General features: G+C 41.3%; 1 protein-coding gene across 4 annotated transcripts in view; it reads right to left on the bottom strand.

Annotated features, from left to right (window-relative positions):
- Positions 1 to 20,248, bottom strand: part of SMAP2 (small ArfGAP2) — a 48,664-nt gene that overhangs the window by 16,437 nt on the left and 11,979 nt on the right. For 3 of the 4 annotated variants that reach the window (XM_032160409.2, XM_058443182.1, XM_032160411.2), the window contains exon 2: positions 20 to 153. In XM_032160409.2, coding sequence (XP_032016300.1) covers positions 20 to 153 — 134 coding nt within the window. Of the gene's footprint in view, positions 1 to 19; positions 154 to 13,392; positions 13,715 to 20,248 lie in introns of those variants that run through there. The other variant, XM_032160416.2, reaches the window with a different exon arrangement.

Here is a 20,248-nt window from a genome sequence, read left to right as displayed (position 1 = left end):
TCACTCTCGGGCTAAGTACCTGAATCTGTTCTTGAGTCCACTGGTCGAGGTTAACTGACTTTACCCTGGATATGTGCACCCCCAGATTCCTGTGGATTCCAGCACATCGAATGCAGATGAACACACCAATGTTCCATGAGGCCCATCGCGGCCCTGTGAAAGTCAGGAACAGGGCAATAAAGTACAAATTACAACGTTGAAGGCCTAAACTACAATATTAGATTATCAGACATTTCTGCTAGAACGTAAGTGAAAGAATTTTTACCATAACCACCTGTTTTTGACTCTGCTCATTCCTCAATGTGTCAGCTTTTCTTTAGTTTAAATTTAAGTGTACAATACAGTGGTTTTTAGTATATTCACATAGTTGTGCAATGATTACTACTATCTAATTCCAGAGCATTTTCATTAGTCCAAAAGAAATCACAAACCCATTAGCACTACCCAGTTTCTCCCACCTCTTCCTCCCAGCCCCTGGCAACTATGAATCTACTTTTTATCTCTATGGATTGCCAATTCTGGACATTTACTATAAACAGAATTATATAATACGTGGGCATCTGTGCATGGTACAATTTCTTTACAGTGTCTGCTAATATGAGTGTTGAAACGCAGATGTTATAAGACTGTCACTTATATTAAGAAAAATCCCAGGAGTGCAAAGCCATGTCATATTCTATTTGGCCGAGCACCTTGCATAAACGGTCCTCTCCCAAGAGACGTTTTAGTGGTGATGGGCCTGTATTCACCACTTTTTAGTGGTGGCCTGTATTCGGTTTTCCTACCAGGAAAAAAGATAGATATGGCATGCTTGTCCGTGGCTCAACCTGTAACTGAAACTGTTTATCCTTCCCCCAACCCCAGGCCTATAAAATATGCATGCGCATTAACTAAATAGGATCCTTTCCCCTTAGGCTGATGTTCCTACTTTACCCAACTACTGAAGTATCTTGTTTCAAGATTGCCAAATAATAAAGATGCTTATAGCAACAAAAAAGGGATCTCAAATATGAATTTTAATTCAAAACTGTTACAGAATCTCCCATCCCCTGCCAGTGTTACTCATCCTAATAATCACTCTGAAAACTTATCACACTCCTCTTCATAATTTTCACCCAGGAAAAAAAAATGACTCATAAGAAACCTGCCAAAAACTTACTAAAAAATCAGAAATACTTCCTTCTCCATATCCCACTTGGCAGAAATTTACCACATAAAATAAGTGTGACATAAAAATTAGAGGATGCAATAAAGAGGTGAAAAGACACTGATCTTCTACAGAGATAAACAGGGCCTATGCTTGGAACGACAACGAGCACAAGACTTCAGTTCTTTGGGACACAGACAATTATTTGGTTAGCTAGCAGGTTTTTAATTTTTTAATTTTTATTTTTAGAGGCAGTCTCGCTGTCACCCAGACAGGGAGTGCTGTGGCACGATCATAGCTCACTGCAGCCTCGTCTTCCCGGGCTCAAGCGATCCTCCCGCCTCAGCCTCTGGAGTAGCTGGGACTATAGGCGTGTGCCACCCTGCCTGGTTAATATTTTTATTTACTGTAGAGACTAGGTCTCACTATGTTGCCCAGGCTGGTCCTGAACTCCTGTCCTCAAACAATTCTCCCACTTCAGCCTCCCGAAGTGCTGGGATTACAGGTGTGAGCTACTGTGCCTGGCCAGCCTGAAGGTTTTGACAGCAGTTTTAATGAAGGAATGCTAGAATCGTGTGGCAGAAAATTAGTTTTAGAAATTTGAATTCATGATTATTACAAATAAGAATGTAATTTTTTGACAAAGATATCACTTCTTTACTATGGCAAATACTGCAACAGAAGGCTCACATTCTCCTTATTACCACCAGGCGGTGCTCTCTGCCTGAAATTTTATCCCAATACCTTATTGTTATCACAAGCTCAGATTTACCTTCTAAAAAGATATTTAGTCCCTTCACATTCCTAGATGGATTTACATAGTTGGTCCGCCATGTATCTAATAAACACAAAAACGATTTGCACACTTGTTTCAGGCGGGAGAGTGTCACGTCAAACACAAAATGAAAACCCTAAACTGATGTAAACGGGGTTTCTTAGCATGCTGTATATCCATTTTAGGTTACAGTTTTCATAAAGGAACTCCAATAAGATCTAAGTTATATAAGATTTAAAATGGCACCAAGTTAATATTTCATGTTTCTTAAAGCATTTTTCCTTTGCTCTAGATTCCAGAGTCTGGAATTCATAAGACAAGTTAAGATGTATTTGTTTGCTAACAAAGTCAGAAGCCAAACACATTCATTAAAAATTAAAAGTCAGCTGTGAAATGTTACACTGTTTGCTTCCTGGCCTTAAGATGGGAAAAGGCAATTCCCAATCATCTAAGCCACTGTCACAGCTCCCACTCCAGAGTACTTAAAGTCTTTTTGCTTCTGAGGAATGCAAGGCTAAGACTTGGAGCCTTGGGGTGACTCTGAAGCCACTGACAAGGCCTCAGTACAGAAACACAGGCAACTATATTTTCATGAAAAGCCAGAGAAGAGCCTCTTCTCCCCGCCAAATCCCTACCTGACATCCCTTCTGAAACCTTTTCCCAGTGAATATAGTGACAGTTATATCCCAGATACTCAGTCTCTTTTAGTTTTGAGCCACTAGATTAGTGAATAACTACATGTTTCATAAAAGATTCTGAAATTAGAGAAAAGAAAAATAAAAGAGACGTTACTTATATGGCTGAAAACATGGGGAAATGGTGTAGTTACTTTTATTTCATTTTATTTTTTATAGACAGGGTCTCTCACTCTGTTGCCCAGGCTAGAATGCAGAGGCAAGATCATGGCTCACTGCAACCTCCGCCTCCTGGGTTCAAGCAACTCTCCTGCCTCAGCTTCCCGAGTAGGTGGGACTATAGGCGCGTGCCACCACGCCCTACTAATTTTTGTATTTTAGTAGAGACAGGGTTTCGCCATGTTGGCCAGGCTGGTCTCAAACTCCAGACCTCTCTGGTGATCCACCCGCCTTGGCCTCTCAAAGATCTGAGATTACAGGCATTAGCCACCACGCTCAGCCAGAGTGCTTCTTTTTAGAAAGGAATATGAGTTCTGGTCCCAAAATATCAGAACTAAAATGAACTGAATATCAGAGAGAAGAAATTTACCCTAGACCCAATTTCAAAGTCTTCTGGAAAACATGAAATTTTAAGCAGCTTCCTTTATTTCTCTTAAAATATTTCTTGAAAAGGCACTTTTTAAACCCTCACCTGTTCCCTTTCTCTGCTACACACCCCCACCCTGCCCTTGTGCTTGCATATGCCCCCATTATACAGGCAAAGAAAGAAGGCTCAAGGCTGTCAGCCTAAGTGGTGGGTACTTGGATTCCACAGTACCTGGTATTGCTGCTACAATGCCAGCCTACTTTAATCTGGTAAACTTGCAAAAATGCAAGTGAAACCAATTGTTTCAGTTCCATCCATGTTGCTGCAAATGTCAGCGAGTTAAAAAAAAGTGGATCTCATGAAGAGAGAGTAAATTGGTGTTCTAGAAGCTAGGAAGGGTAGGCGGATGGAGGAATAAATGAGGTTGATTAATGGGTACAAAAATACAGTTAGCCAGCCTGGCCAACATGGTGAAACCCCATCTCTACTAAAAATACAAAAAATTAGCCAGGCATGGTGGCACGCGCCTGTAATCCCAGCTACTGTGGAGGCTGAGGCAGGAGAATTGCTTGAATCCAGGAGTCAGAGGTTGCAATGAGCCAAGATCACACCACTGCACTCCAGCCTGGGCGATACAGCGAGACCCTGTCTCAAAAAAAAAAAAAAAAATACAAAAATACAGTTAGAAGAAATAAGACTTAGTGTTCAATAAATCAGTACAGTGACTATAGTAAATAATAATCTACCATATATCTCAAAATAGGTAGAAGAGAATAATTCAAATGTTCCCAACATAAAGAAAAGATAAATGTTTAAGGTGATGGATATAGCATTATCGTGATTTGGTTATTACACATTATGTGAATGTATCAAAATATCACTTGCACCCTGAAAACATGTACATCTAATTATGTATCAATAAAAAGAGATAAACCAATTGTTTAATACACATTGGTCATGGCAGTCAAGGAAAAAAATATAAAAGATGCCATTTTGAAATTTAAATTGAAAAGAGATGCTAAGAGGCAATATGCCAAACAATTTTGAAAGCAAAGAGGATAGACAAGTGATGTAAACTGGTAGTGATTGGCACAAGAACAAGGTCACACATAAGTGAACATATTCAAAAGGAGCCTAAGAGTAGGCTTGGGCAGCATTAAGCAATACTAAAACTAATATAGAATCACTCTGCAATAAGGGATCAGGGAAAATGAGAAAAGTAGATGGAGATGGATTTGGTTAATCACTCAAGAAATCAACTGTCCTAAGTACCAGCTCAGTATCGGAAAAACCTGGGTTTACATGGACCTGTTGCCTGTATTTTGACAAGTTTCTCTAGGGCTTATGTCTCCATTTGTAAAATGAAAAGCATATACGTAATATCCAACTTATATTCAACGTCTGGACAGCTTCTACATACCGAGTAACTACTGCTGCAAATTCCTCTTGCTGCTGAAACTTCCTCCACCACCAAAGCTGCCAGGATTAGAGGGGCTCTGGGATTGACAACTCAGCAGACAGAAAAGCGGAACTAGCATGATGGACGACTTCAAGCTACTATTAATATTATAATAATTACATCATTGAGTTATAATCTATGGAGTTCCAAACAAATAAATATTGAGGAGGAAAAAACATTGATAAATTGATGGCCACCTATATTTAGACCTGCTGGCATAATGGACCTGTCAAAAAGTTCAACGGGCAGGCTAAGCGAAGGGAGAGAACTTTCCCATCTTCCACCCACATCCTGTGGAATCTATCTTGGAAACTTTTCCAGAATCTATCCATTTCTACCTAGACTTCCTCATGTCTCACCTATAAGCATACGTTCTTTTGTTTGTTTGTTTGTTTGTTTTGAGACAGAGTCTCGCTCTGTCGCCCAGGCTGGAGTGCAGTGGCGCGATCTCTGCTCACTGCAAGCTCCGCCTCCCGGCTTCACACCATTCTCCTGCCTCAGCCTCCCGAGTAGCTGAGACTACAGGCGCCCGCGACCATGCCCGGCTAATTTTGTTTTTGTATTTTTAGTAGAGACGGGGTTTCACCGTGTTAGCCAGGATGGTCTCGATCTCCTGACCTCGTGATCCGCCCGCCTCGGCCTCCCAAAGTGCTGGGATTACAGGTGTGAGCCACCGTGCCCGACCAGCATTGGTTCTCTTAACATTATTTACTGTGTACCTATGTGCAAAGCAATTTGCCTGCTAAGTACTGGGGATACAAAGGCAGAGAAAATAAAGATGAGATTCCTCAATTCAAAAAGCTCACAGACTAACAAGCAATTAGTCTTCAGAATCCCACCAGAATAATCTTTCTAAAACACAAATCTGTACAGATCACACCTCTACATATAAACCTTCCATGTAGTCTCATACACAAAGGTAGATACGTAAATTGGTGCACATTTTCTGAATAGCATATTCCAAACTAAGCTCTCAATCTCTTGCTACAAAATCTCCTCTTCCTTTTTTCTTCATCTTAGTCAACTACACCTCCATCCATTCCATTGCGTCAGTCAGAAAATTATGCATCATGAAACCTCTCTCCTTCAGCCCCCACATCACCAAGACAAAAATATCTGTCAAATCAGTATCTCTTCTCTCCATCTGTATCACTATTTCTGTAATCTAAAGCCACCAGACTCTTTTGGACCACTGCAATAACCTCCTAATAGCTCTCTCTCCACTTTTACATTCTCTTCTCCCTTGGGCCCAAACCAAAACCATTCTCCACCAAACAGCCAACTTGAGCTCTTAAAGAAGCAAAGCCACATTGTGCTGCTTAAAATTCTTCTATTACTATTGGATTAAACAACAAAATCCTTAACATAGTTTCCAAGGTCTTAAAGGTCTAGCCCATGCCTCCTTCCGCAGCCTCTCAGTTCCTGTGATAGCAGCCTTCTTTCATTTCCTCAAGGCACCAACATGTTCCTTCCTCAGGGCTTGCTGGCCTTTGTACATGCTGCTCCTGCTGCCTAAAAAAAATTATTTCCCTAACTGCCAAATGCCACTTGCAGCCTGGCCAACTCCTATACATCACGAGGTCTCAGCTGAAATGTTTCTTCCTCAAAGGAGTCTTTCCTTGGCTCCCCAGTCTAAACCCGACTGTAAAGTCTCTTCTACCCTTTCTTTTGGTTTTTACCTTACAGAAAATTTCAAACAAACAAAAGCAGAGCATAATTAACCATGAACTTCAGCAATTATCAACTCCTAGCCAATTTTGTTTCAGCTATACTCCCACCCACTGCCCCTCAACTCCAACCTTGGATTATTCTGAAGCAAATCCTAAATATCATACCATTTCATCTGTATATACTTCAACATGTATCTCTAAAAGATAAGGACTTTTTTTTAAAGGTTATGAACTTTCATTTACCTTTTACTCTTTCCTTCATTCTTTTTTTTTTTTTTTTTGAGACAGGGTCTTGCTCTCTCACCCAGGCTGGAGTGCAGTGGCGCGGTCATAGCTCACAGCAGCCTTGGGCTGTCAGGCTCAGGCAGTCCTCCCACCTCAGTCTCCCAAGTAGCTGGGACTAGATGCATGAGCCACCATGCTGAGCTGATTTTTATTTTTGTAGAGATGGGTCATTGAGTGGTGTTAAGAGTCAGGAAAAAAAAAAAAGAAAGAAAAGAAAAAAAAAAGAAATGGGCCAGGCACGGTGGCTCACGCCTGCAATCCCAACACTTTGGGAGGCAGAGGCGGGCAGATGACCTGAGGTCAGGAGTTTGAGACAAGCCTGGCCAACATGGTGAAACCCCATCTCTACTAAAAATACAAAAAAAAAAAAAAATTAGCCACACGTAGTGGCACGTGCCTGTAGTCCCAGCTACTTGGGAGGCTAAAGCAGGAGAATCACATGAGCCCAGGAGGTGGAGGTTGCAGTGAGCCGAGATCCCGCCACTGCACTCCAGCCTGGGCAACAGAGCAAGGGTCTGTCTGAAAAAAATAAAAATAAAAATAAATAAATGAAATAAAAAAGAGACAGGGTCTCACTATGTTGCCCAGGCTGGTCTTGAACTCCTGGCCTCAAGTAATTTTCCTACTTTGGCCTCCCAAAGCACTGAGATTACAGGAGTGAGCCACTGTGCCTGGCCACCCTTTACTTTTTCTAAATCATACCACATTTTGTTACTATCTAATTATTTGATTGTTTAAGATTTCTTTCCCACTAAACTATGCGTGCCACAAGAGCTGACACCAGACCTGTGACATTCACTATCATATACTCATGGCATAGCATGGTTCCTTGAACATAGCAGGGAAGCAACATTTGTTTAAAGATTAATTAAAACTAAGTATTCTAGGTGCAGTGGCACATGTCTGTAGTCCCAGCTATTCAGGAGGCTGAGGTTGGAGGATCACTTGAGCCCAGGAGTTTGAGGCCAGCCTGGGCAACATATTGACACCGTATCTCAAAAAAACAAAAGAACTAAGTAAATCCTTTGACCCCACTTGTAAGAATTCATCAGGGAAAAAACAGGTCAAGTACACAAAGAAATACGTTAAGAATGTTCATTATTACATCTTTATGAAAATTAGAATCATCAATAGGTTACATCAAGGACTTACGGTATCACCATTTAACGGGGAAAAATTTTGGAGCCTCTATTTCATACAAAAGTATCTCCATGATATAGTAATTTTAAAAATCCAGTATTAAAAGAGTATACATGAAACAATTCCATTTTTGTTTAAAATATGAATAAATGAGCTGGGTGTGATGGCATGCCTCTGTAGTCCTAGCTACTTGGGAGGCTGAGGTGGGAGTATGGCTTGAGCCCAAGGATTCAAGGTTGCAATGAGCTATGATTGCACCATGGCACTCCATCCTAGGGAACAGAGCGAGACCTTGTCAAAAACAAACAAACAAAAAAAAGAATAAATATACAGGTATGCACAGAAAAAAAATCTAGAAGAATATATGTAAATTATTACTATATCTGGATAATGGGGTTGTGAAACATTTATTTTCTTCTCTATATATCCTCTCTGAATTGTTTGCAATGAGCTTTCTATTAATTTTGCAATGGGAAAAACCAGTACAGATATCGTAAAAACAAAACAACGTAAGCATCCAGGGCTCCTTACTGGCTGCAGGATACGTTGAAACTCCTTAACATGATATATAAAGTCTGTTGAGAGCCTTGTACTTTACACATGCTGAGGAAGTCATAATTCTGAAATACGCAGCACACTCAAATCTCTTTGACTACTCCATTCTTTCTACCTGGAATGGCTTTCTCCCTCATTCCCTGCTTGACAAACTTAAAAATCCAGTTCAGGCCGGGCGCAGTGGCTCACGCTTGTAATCCCAGCACTTTGGGAGGCCGAGGCGGGCGGATCACGAGGTCAGGAGATCGAGACCACGGTGAAACCCCGTCTCTACTAAAAAATACAAAAAATTAGCCGGGCGTGGTGGCGGGCGCCTGTAGTCCCAGCTACTCGGAGAGGCTGAGGCAGGAGAATGGCGTGAACCCGGGAGGCGGAGCTTGCAGTGAGCCGAGATTGAGCCACTGCACTCCAGCCTGGGTGAAAAAGCGAGACTCCGTCTCAAAAAAAAAAAATCCAGTTCATCTGTGACGCCCTCCAATGGAATAAACCCTAACTTTCTCTATCGCTAATAGGCCAGGGTATGCTTTGTTCTTCTAATACTTAATATCTTGTTCGAGTTGCTCACAGGTCTCTCTTGTCCTAAATAGACTATGAGCTCTGGAAGGCAATGACCATGTTCCTTCATCACTTATCCCAAACACTTGACACAATGCTAGCAAACAGAAGATGGTACACAATAAATGTGTGTTAAATGAATTCATCAATAAGCAACATAAATGTATATATTTTTCCTGTTTTGCAGAAAGAAGGGAGAAGTTTTCAAATGCCTTAAAGGATAGCTATAACACAGAAAACGGATTAGGTTACTTTGGAAAGGCTTCAAAAGCAGAACTGGCACCAAGGAGTAGAAGTTGATTTTAGCACCCTCTGGGGAAAAATTTTCTAACAATTAAGGTTGTGTAAAAACCAATGCAGCATATCCAGAAATTGTAAAATCTCAGTTAGTGCAGTGTTCAGACAGAGGCTTGGTAATCAGTTCTCAGGGATGGTAGAGAAATGATCCCCATGTGGTGAATTGGGTGAACAATGAGCCCTACAGTTCTTTCTACTACTACAGTCCTACTACTACGGTAGATAATTTGCAGTAATTTTTAGGTCCCTTTCTGCTTACTGTTCAATGGTCCTGAAAACGTAAAATGAAATAAACAATCTATGAAGATGTTAGGCCTAGAGGAACCTAAAACACGGAATCAAATTCGGTTCATGGAGCCTACACTAGGCACTGAAAACTGGTTAAATGCAACATACACATAAGGAAAAACCTAAATCAACAAACTCGGATTTTATAAGAGATTAATTCTACGTGACAGAGCTTGTCATTAACTCTGACCCAAAATTTGGAAGTCAAAGTAAAAAAAGCAGCAGTATTTGTTTTAAGAACAAATCTAGTGCCAGTTACCTCAGTTCCACTCATTATATCCCTCCATTCTCTGATTCACTGAAAAGGAAGAATACACAGGAACACCAGTGGGATCTTGGAAAAATTATTTTGGGCTGCTGAGAGGTATGTTTACCTCTATGTTTTCATCTACACAAAAGAGAGTTCATCAAGTTCCTTATTCCAAAATAACAATAACAGTAACTTTGAACTTCTGTAAGTATAAACATTTTAAGGAACCATGAGACCAAAATAAAGGCTTACGCAATCAACCTCTGCTTTCAGAACACTTGCAGGAGAAGTCGCTTTCCATCTGGGCCATCTTGCAATAACGTTGTTTCCGTTTGTCAAAAAGAAACACTGTCCACATTTGTACAGTTGAAAAAAGAGCATAAGTTAAGCTTAAAAATGTCTGAGACAAAGAAAATTAAAACATGTCTGAGACTGGTTAGAGAATAAAGGTAAATCCTACACCAAGAAATTTAAAATTAGAAAATCAGAGGTGGAAAGGACTTTAGAAGTCCTCTTGGGTCCAGCCTCCCACTGAATGCAGCCTCCTTCTAGGGGTGATCACTTGGCTTGTCCAATGCTAAGTCAGTTATGTACCATTTCAAAAGGGAGTCGGTTTGTCTATTAGACGGCACCGACTATTAGAGAGGCCTTCCTTATACGGAGTCCCATGAATCTGTCTTCCTACCATTTTGATATCCTGGTGCTGCTTTTTACTCCCCTCATACTTATATAATATATCAAAGTATGCAAGATAAAGATGGAGGTTTGGAGATTCTAGCAGAAGAGAGCAGCCACTTATATACTCAACCAAAATACAAGCCCGCTGAACCAACTTAATCCAGGAGCTCAATGATAGAACAGACATAGCAATTAGACAGACTGCTGTGATTATCAACGGAGATGAAGCAAAGCAACATTATCTTCCTACCGGGTAACCAGAAAAAGGACGTTAAGGGAAGTAGAACACTGCTAAGTACTCACTAATGAAATGATTAGTCAATCTATGTCTAAAACTAATTCAGCAGTTAACTTAAAATGGCTTTTCTCAAAAAACATTAAAGCCTGTAACACAAAGAAATCAACAGGAAAGCAGACTGAGGTCTACTAGGAGACAGGAAGGAGGCACTCTTCATCTTTCTCATGTTATTTAACTGGCCTTTCTTATCTACAGAGCTAAAGATACGGATTATCTAAACTACAGCACTAATTTCCTGTGTGACTTTAGACAAGTCAATATACCTCTCTGACAAGTCAATATACCTTAACCAGATTATCTCAAATCTACCTCTTCTAAAAGATAGTAACTGTATCTCAAAAATTCATTAAACTACTCCGAAAAGGTTGAAGGGAAGGCAATTAACTTTCAGTAAATTTGGCTCCACATTAATCTTACTTTCTTGGTTTTTATTATTATTATTATTATTATTATTATTATTATTATTATTATTTTGTAGAGGTGAGGTCTTGCTATGTTGCCCAGACTGGTTTTGAACTCTTGGGCTCAAGTGATCTTCCCATCTTGGCCTCCCAAAGTACTGGGATTACAGGCATGAGCCACTGGGCCTGGCCATTGGTTTATTATTAACAGGTAGGGATTTACTGTGACTCTTCCTTGTTGTCTCTCCCAGCAGTGGAAGGTACCTAGTGTATACTTAGGTGATGTTTCTGGGAATAAAGAACTATCAATCAGTCATCCTGTATCATTATTATCAACTCAATTCCCCAGGTGACTTCAGGAGGGAAAGAATGAGATCCTAGTTTGGACTTCGTTGGCTTTGAAAAGGACATTCTGCCAACATATGTTCTGATAATGTCATTACCCCATTCAAAGCTATGTCACTGGACTCCCCACCATCATCTGAACTCCAAACTTCTAAGTATGGCTTAAATTCTCCCGTGATCTGGGTCTTTAATTCTCATTACTCCTCTTCTCACTTCTATACACCAACAATGACATCACTTCCTCTTAAAACTGTGTATAGATGCCACTTGTCATGTTCCTGACTCACAGAGAAATCTGAGAGAGTGAATACTACCCGCAGAGACCCACAGGCCTTTTTCTGATTTGGGGATGGGATACAGACAGAAGGACTCTTGGGTGTGGTGAGTCCCTGTTCCAACTAGAGGACCTCCTGACTGCCACAAAAATCAATGTACACGTATATCAAAACACCACATTGTATACTGTAAACATATACAATTTTCATCTGTCAATTATATTGTCATAAAAAAGAATTCTTTCCAGTAGGTCCTGGGGAAGCTACGCAGTTCTCTTGGTGGTAATGTCTGAGAGCTGAGACAAGGCCCAAGTCTTTGGGGGTTTCCCTAGGAGATTCTGGTATGTGCTGCTATGATTGTGCCTGGGCAACAGAGCGAGACTCTGTTGCCCAGGCTGGAGTGCAGTGGCGCAATCTCGGCTCACTGCAAGCTCCGCCTCCCGGGTTCACGCCATTCTCCTGCCTCAGCCTCTCCGAGTAGCTGCGACTACAGGCACCCGCCACCACGCCCGGCTAATTTTTTGTATTTTTTTTTTTTTAGTAGAGACGGGGTTTCACCGTGGTCTCGATCTTCTGACCTCGTGATCCGCCCGCCTCGGCCTCCCAAAGTGCTGGGATTACAAGCGTGAGCCACCACGCCCAGCCTGATTGTTTTTATAGTAAAGAGCCAACACATTTTAAGGAGGGAGAAAGAGCTAGCCAAGAGATTTTCTGCCAGTATTGAAGAACCTTGTAAAGTCAGTGAGATGAGACTGATTGCATAAGCCAATGAAGTCCCCAGTTGCTTCCGTTAGAGGCCAGTCCCTTGATGTTACAAACACTGAATAAGACAAAACTTAAAAATCTGAACAGGTCCACCTCTTCCTTTGAGGACAATAGACTTCTTCCAAAAAGAGCAAAAGTGGACCCCCTTAAGTTTTCATTTCATGGAGTGAACTGATGATGGCTAACCTTCAAGACATGGTTACTTGAAGATTCATCAAAATCCTTCCAATCCCTAGTGATTGGTGTCCCAAACACCTAAACACACTGCACAAGAGGAGAACAACTTCTGAGGCAAATGGTAGATGGTGTGATTGAAACACTTATCTTAAGAAAGCTTAGAACTGTGCTCCCAAGAAACCACAGGATGGAAGCAAAGAGTTCTGGAACTGAAGGAAAAAATTCTTGAAAATGAACATATGAATGAACTCAGTTACAAATGATAAAGAGAGCCAGCTAAAAATCTATGACTGAAACTGCTGGAGAAGATAGATTTGCTTGCTCTCTTTAGAGCCAATTACATGGATAATGGCAACTTGGAATTGGAAAAAAGGGCGAATCAGAAAATGGAGACCGCTTAGACTATTGTCAGAAGTTAATTTGAAGAAACTCATTGATTCTGTTCACGCAAATACTCCTTAGAAAGGTTAGAACAGGCCGGGCACAGTGCCTCACGCCTGTAATCCCAGCACTTTGGGATGCTAAGGCCAGTGGATCACCTGTGGTCGGGGGATCAAGACGAGCCTGGCCAACATGCTGAAACCCCATTTCTACTAAAAATACAAAAATGAGCCAGGCATTGTGGCTCACGCCTGTAATTCTAACTATCCGGGAGGTTGAGGCGGAGAATCGCTTGAACCTGGGAGGCGGAGGTTGCAGTGAGCCAAGATTGAGCCACTGCACTCCAGCCTGGGTGACAGAGCAAGACTCTCTCAAAAAAAAAAAAAAAAAAAAGTTAGAAGAACTACTTACACTTTGTTGATCAACTTACAGTCTCTCACAAATAGCTTTACAGGGCCTATTTCCTCTATTTGCAAAACATCTTTTTGTGCAAATCTTGCTCTGCCCACTTTCCCCATGAAGCCTTTTCTCCTTCCTATTCCAACTCCCACAGCACTCTGCTGCCTCTCTTGCTGCACTCACTCATTTGTGGTTGTTCTATTGTTGGATTTGTTTGTTCTTCTAAGATAGGGTCTTGCTTTGTTGCCCAAGCTAGAGTGCAGTGCAGCCTCAATCTCCTACGCTCAAGCAATCCTTCCACCTCAGCTTCTCGAGTAGCTGGGACTAGAGGCATGTGCTGCCACACCTGGCCAGCTTTTATTTTTGAGAGCTCCTTTAGGTAACAACAACAATAAAAGTATACTAATTTAGTATACTTTTTTTTTTTTTGAGATGGATTCACGCTCTGTCACCCAGGCTAGAGTGCAGTGGTGTGATCTCGGCTCACTGCAACCTCTGCCTCCCGGGTTCAAGCTATTCTCTTGCTTCAGTCTCCCGAGTATCTGGGACTACAGGTGCATGCCACCATACCCAGCTAATTTTTTGTATTTTTAGTAGAGACGGCAGGGTTTCACTCGATCTCCTGACCTAGTGATGCACCCGCCTCGGCCTCGCAACGTGCTGGGATTACAGGTATGAGCCACTGTGCCCGGCCTAATTTAGTATACTTTTTAAAAACCTAGTATGAGTATTTTGCTTATGTGGATTTAAGTTTTAGATCACTTATTACAGAAAATCACACAAAGGTAATTTAAATACCCTAAATAGAAAGTCAAGGGAAAGGGTGTCCTTAATGCTCCTTGTCTCCTGGTTAGCCTATGATATTTCAGCTCTAGCCAATTTCCTTTGCACAAAGACCCTGCTTAAAGCATTTATGAATAAGCTGGAAGAGTGGTGGATGAGACATGGCTTCTCTGAATAGGGGAGGGAGGACACAAAAAATAGCTGCTTTCATTGAGGGCAGGAAAGAGATTATTTCATTAGGAGCCAAACAGTGAGACTATCTCAGTACAAACAATTGTTTGGCTTGAAGACTCCATGTGGGTAATTACTCCAGCAAAGGCTCAGCTGGAATGGAACACGGAGCCTGCCAGGACCTAAGGATAGGGACTGACACAGGCTCAAGTGTCTGAATCATGGCTTTGGAATCCCAGAGCATCCTAGCAAAGATGTTCACAGAACACACTCTACCCCAATCAGCGAGAAGCACCATTCTGCACCCAACCAAGTGAAGAATGTGAATTTGAAACAGATGAGAAAATCTGGGGGTACTGGAAGCAAATTCAAAGTTATTAAACCTAAACTGATATTTTATAGCAAATGCAGCAAGTCCAAAGATTAGATTTCTCGGGCAATCTAATGCATTTCAATCACCACTTCAACGGCTAACAACAGGCTGGGTGGAGTTGGTGTGCAGGGAGGGACTGCTGAGCTAACAGCTGGGGAAATCATTTCAAAGTCAGCCAGGTGGACCTGATATTTCAAAACTTGATATTATAATTAAACCAATTTCCTAGTGACCTCACTTCAGGTAATATATGCAAACTTGGTTCTCAAGTTACTGTCTTCATTTCCTAGGGACATTCAGTTCTTTACATTTTTAGGTTACTTCAGGTTAACTTCCTCTTTGCAACAACCAGTATCTACTCATATATTTAAAAACAAAAACAAAACAAAAAACTAAAGGTGCAAAGTGAGCCTGCCTACTGCAGGAGGGAAGGGGCCTATGTTTAGAAGAAGCTACTAAAAAGGGGGATATGGTCATTGTCCAATGAGATTGCTCTTCATCCTCCATCCCTAGGATAGATTCCTCACTCCACCACATTGACGAGGGATTTTTTTCCCTCAGGAAGCTGAAGGGATAACTATCATAACACTAGATTCTGGATGCACAAGACCCAGTCCTGATCCATAACTCACAATCCCAGGGCCTTCCTAAGTTGCTGCCTGATAGCCTTTGCCAGTGAATGCTTTCATACATTTCAATCATTAACCTGACCAAGGCTAACGGCAGGCTGGTGGGTGTAGGCGTGTGGGGTCTGCTGAGCTAACAGCTGGGCAATCATTTCAAAGTTGGCCAGGTGGACTCAACATTTAAAAACTTGACACGGTCATTAAAGTCCCTCATAATCAAGTGTCGGCATTCATCTGTGTATAATATACACTTAATGCATGCTTACTGATTAAACAGGTAATAAGCAATAGTGTAACAATATGAAAACTGATATTAAAAACAGCCCATATTCAAATAGTCCCATCTTTGTCCCTCTAGACCAATGGCTCCCAACAGAAACAATTTCCCCTCAAGGGGCAATGCTGATGTCTGGAGACATTTTTGGTTGTCACAACTGGCAGAGGGGTGGGGAAGGGCTTCTGGCATCTAGTGGGCAGAGGACAGGAATGCTGGCTTCTAAACATTCTAAAATGCCCTGGACAGTGCCCACAACAAGGAATCACCCAAAATGTCAATAGTCTGAGGTTGAGAAATCCTGCTCTAGAGGAACCATTTTTAAGCCATTTAGTTTGAAGTGAGACATAAGAATATGTCAATTTTGTGGAAAAGCCTCTTCTCTTGTTCTGTAACAAACAGATACACGTTTAGAGTACAACATTCTAAAATTGTAACCAACCTTAGGAATGATGTAGTGTAAGCACAGTTGGAGAAACTAAGGCCTAGAGAGGTCAAGTCATTTGCCCAAGTTCACAGAAGAAAGGATCAGCTGGACTGAAATTAGAATCACCTTTACACACCCAAATGTGTGTTATACATAGTCGATGCTCAATAATGGTCACTAAATTGATATCTTGTTCTTTAGGTGTTCTTTTTTTTATTATTACAACATACAATTCACTCTCTGCTGCTGGGAATCTGAGACTGATTGTGAAGACTTCTTCCCAGCCACACTCCCCTTCCTCAAAAAGAAGCCCAGAAGGGAAAAACAGCGTAACCTACTAGAGTTCAAGACTGCGTGGCCAGGCAGAAAATGTTTTTCAATTGTTTCCAGGGAAGCTCATGTCTTTCACCCAGGCAGAGGCTTTACACAAAACCTTCTAAGTGAGCAAATGAGCCCTTGTGCAAGACCACGGACACGTGAATTTCTCTTCACAACTCAGCACAGCAGCTTTCCTAACACATTGGAGAAGTCCCAACCAATGGCAAACAGATGGAAAATCAGTGCCAGTTTCACTGAATCACAACCACATCCAAACAAGCTAGAAAGTTTTCAGTTCTAAACAAACAGCAGAATCAAAATGAATTCTGGGATCAAAGTACAGATGGTTGGTTAGTCCAGTGGTGTGCGGAATAGCAGTCATCAAAACAGCCCTGGCTTAAGGGAGGAGAGCAAAAGATGGAGATTTGCCCTTTGAAAAAGAAAACATTCACCACGATGTTTCAAAACCCAGGCGTTTCAGAATAGAACACAATGAGGTAGAGGTCAAAAGATACAGCACAAGGGGGTGGGGCAAACATACCAGCCATGTGAATAGAAAGATCCTGCAAAGGGAACATTAGGCAGATGAACCCAGGGCAGGTCTGGGGGCGGGGGGGGGGGGGGGGGGGGGGGGGGGGGGGGGCGCATCACAATTTCAAAAAAGCCCAAGTAAGATTCTTTAAAGTAAACAAACCTGTTCCAGTGGGCACAAGGAGAGTTTCTAAAACTGCTGCAAGGTTATTAAATTCTACAGCACCTGAGAACAATGTCTAAATATTTACTCCTATGCCACAAAAGGGCTAAAGGACTGCTATTTCAGCCTCCTGTTTCACACTTCATGCTACATTTTTCCCAAGATGATGTGTCACACCAAAACCTCCTACTGAGAGGGCAGAGGATTCGCTTCATGTCTAGCTCCAGCGTTCAAAGCAGCACAGGTGGCAGAAGCACAGAAATGAAATGGCACAAAGAAGCAATTACCACAAAGCAACCATGAGATTCACCTGCTCAGCTTCCTGGAGTGTCACAGATCTTCAGCTATCTGGGCTAATAGTATGAGGGTGACTATCAAAAAATAAAGCATATGACCTGAACACACATTAATAGAATAATGCTGCTCATAACAGGGACATAGACACTATGTGCCAGACACTGTGCATTAGGTATGCAGATAGACATGAAAACACAGTCCCTGTCCTCATCTCCAGTCTAAGGAGGGCCCTTCTTCAAAAAAAATAATAATGCAGTAGCTGTTACCTCCTTTCTACTAATGTAGGACCTCTAATCCACCTTCCTAGAGGACTAAGTTTAAGTGAATGAGGACCGTATGAACAACATAAGATGCTAGTCAATGGCCCAAGGGTATTTCCGCACATCAGGTATATAATGTCAAAGTGCCGGCCCATCTTGCTGTGATATGACCCATAAAGCTGTTCCTTATGTCCCTTATGGGGAAACCAGGGTTCTCCCGAATTCTCCATTCCTTGCCTCAGCAGACATCTACTGCAATGAAGCAGTTCAGAACGATAACGCCCATAGCAAAGCTACCTCCATGTGGGCTCAACCCAGAGAATCCCCTTGGTAACTTTTTAAATTAGAGGGCCCACTTGACTACTCAAATCTGAACACATAAATAACCCATCACTCTAACAACAACACAAAAATTTATACTTCCTTATTTGTATTGTTAAAAAATTGAAAACTCAAATATTAACAATTGGGCAAGTGATAATAATGACATATTCCAATGATGGGATACAATAAAGGTATTTAAATGTTTTTAATGTCATGAAATAAGCTTATAATAAATGTTAAGCAAAAAAGAATGATATAAAATCATTATGGTATAAGCTCAAGTAAATGGGTGATAAGAATTATGAAAAATAAGGCTGGGCACGGTGGTTGATGCCTGTAATCCCGGCACTCCGGCAGGCTGAGGCAGGCAGATGATGTGAGCTCAGGAGTTCGAGACTAGCCTGGGAAACATGGCAAATCCCTGTCTGTATTAAAAATGCAAAAATTAGCTGGGTGTGGTGGTGTGCACCTGTAGTCCCAGCTACTATGAAGGCTGAGACAGAAGAACTGCTTAAGCCTGATAGACAGAGGCTGCAGTGAGCTGAGATCGTGCCACTGTACTCCAGCTTGGGCGATGCAGCGAGAGACCTTGTCTCCAAAAAAAAAAAAAAATTATGAAAAATACCTTCAGCATCATTATATTTTTCATACTTTCCAATGATTTTTATCATGGATAGGTTTCAAAATCATAAAAGATAAAGTTGTTGTTGTTGTTGTTGTTTTAAAAAAAACCAGCATTTACTGATGTTTAGATTATAAGCACAGGGATCCTCCCATCTCCCCAGCTCCTAAAATCCCACAAGACAGAAAACAACTGGTCTGTTCCTATGGCAACAAATCTTTTTTTCCTTAAATGTATGAGAAGTCTAATGAAACTGGGACCTATTTTTACTCTGCCCGTAATATGGACCCTTGATCTGAGCCGCTTGTGTCAGGCTACTTCTGTTGAGACTAGGCTCAGAACAAGTTAGAATGCTCAGAGGAGCCAAGCCGGAGTCTTCCTGATTCCAATGTTTCATTTAATGAAGCTTCCTTTCTCTTTCATATAATCTGGGAATGTTAATACTGTAGTCACACTACAGGAAAGACCTTTCCTTAAGTTTCTCCTCCATCTGTAACGGTTTCTCTAACCGAACTCTTCATGCCTACTTTCAGAGAGACAAAGTCAATCCCTGTTCCAAACAGCTAATCTTTCAGTAAAAATGATTTCAACATAGCAGAAGAGCCTGAATCTCTTAATTCATTCTTTCTCAAATCAGCTGTCACACTCAAATTGGTTTCCGTCAGCTCTGCTGTTTTCAGCTATTTTGAACAAAAGCATCATGGTAAGAACGGGGAGTTTCCTTCCTGTTTCTCTTCTCAGGGTTTGTGTCAGTTATAAGGAGTGATAAAGTGTCAACAACAACAAAAAGACACCAATGCCCCCTTCTCTACAAGCTTTACACTACAGCATATGATGTCACCAGTTCACACAGAAAATTCTGTAAGAAATTATTTTTGAAGGTATAGAACAAAAACAACCACCTAAATAATATTAAGACAAAATTTCCTTAACTCAAAACTAGAAACACTAGAGAACTCATTTCTAAATCCACACATTTGGGGACTTCCAGTTAGACAAGAAAAGAGGAAGTTAAACAACAAAATGTACTGTGTGTGCACTTCAGACCACTGAGGTGAAGTAACATTGTAGGATTAACATGTAAACCCACATCTAAAGATGTAAGCTCTGTGGTAGAGGCCTGGGGATTTATGGTCTTCCCTCACCAGCAACTGCTGTAAAAGACAGCATGGCTATCTGAAGAAAAGGAAAAGAAAAGGTGCTGTATTTGCTCAAATCACCATGCTAGGACACACTTGTCAGCTACAGCTGAGGGTAGGTCTCTCTCCCTCTCACATTTGCTTCACTGTTTCAATACATCATAAAATGAGAGCATTACACATTTGGTTTGTGGGTGAGGGGAAATGACATGAGGCCTGAGGAACCCAGTTCTCATTGTTTCAGATTAAGAAATTTCTTTTTGGAAGCTTTGACCTGAAATGTTCTTTTAAAAAAGTATTTTCCAAGTAAGCTTATGGAATCCAGAACTTAAATAAACTGTATTCTATATGTATTTAAAAGCAAACCAGAATCCCTATAGGAAATCTATAAACTGAGGGGAAAAGAGGGCTATGGTCAACAAAATTTGTCAGAGAATCACTTAACATTAATTGAAAATGAAAAAAAGCAACAATAATAAAATTCTACTACTACCCAGTGACATGCTACAAAGGTGGGATTCCAGGGCAAGCTTCAGCCACACATGAGGGAGGATGGGGGATAAGGGGAAGAGCTGCACA

This window comes from Hylobates moloch, unplaced genomic scaffold, assembly GCF_009828535.3.
Source record: "Hylobates moloch isolate HMO894 unplaced genomic scaffold, HMol_V3 SCAFFOLD_8, whole genome shotgun sequence".
Classification (NCBI taxonomy): Eukaryota; Metazoa; Chordata; class Mammalia; order Primates; family Hylobatidae; genus Hylobates; species Hylobates moloch.
Note: the sequence above shows the minus strand (reverse complement) of the source record. Positions and strands in the feature narration are given on the sequence as shown.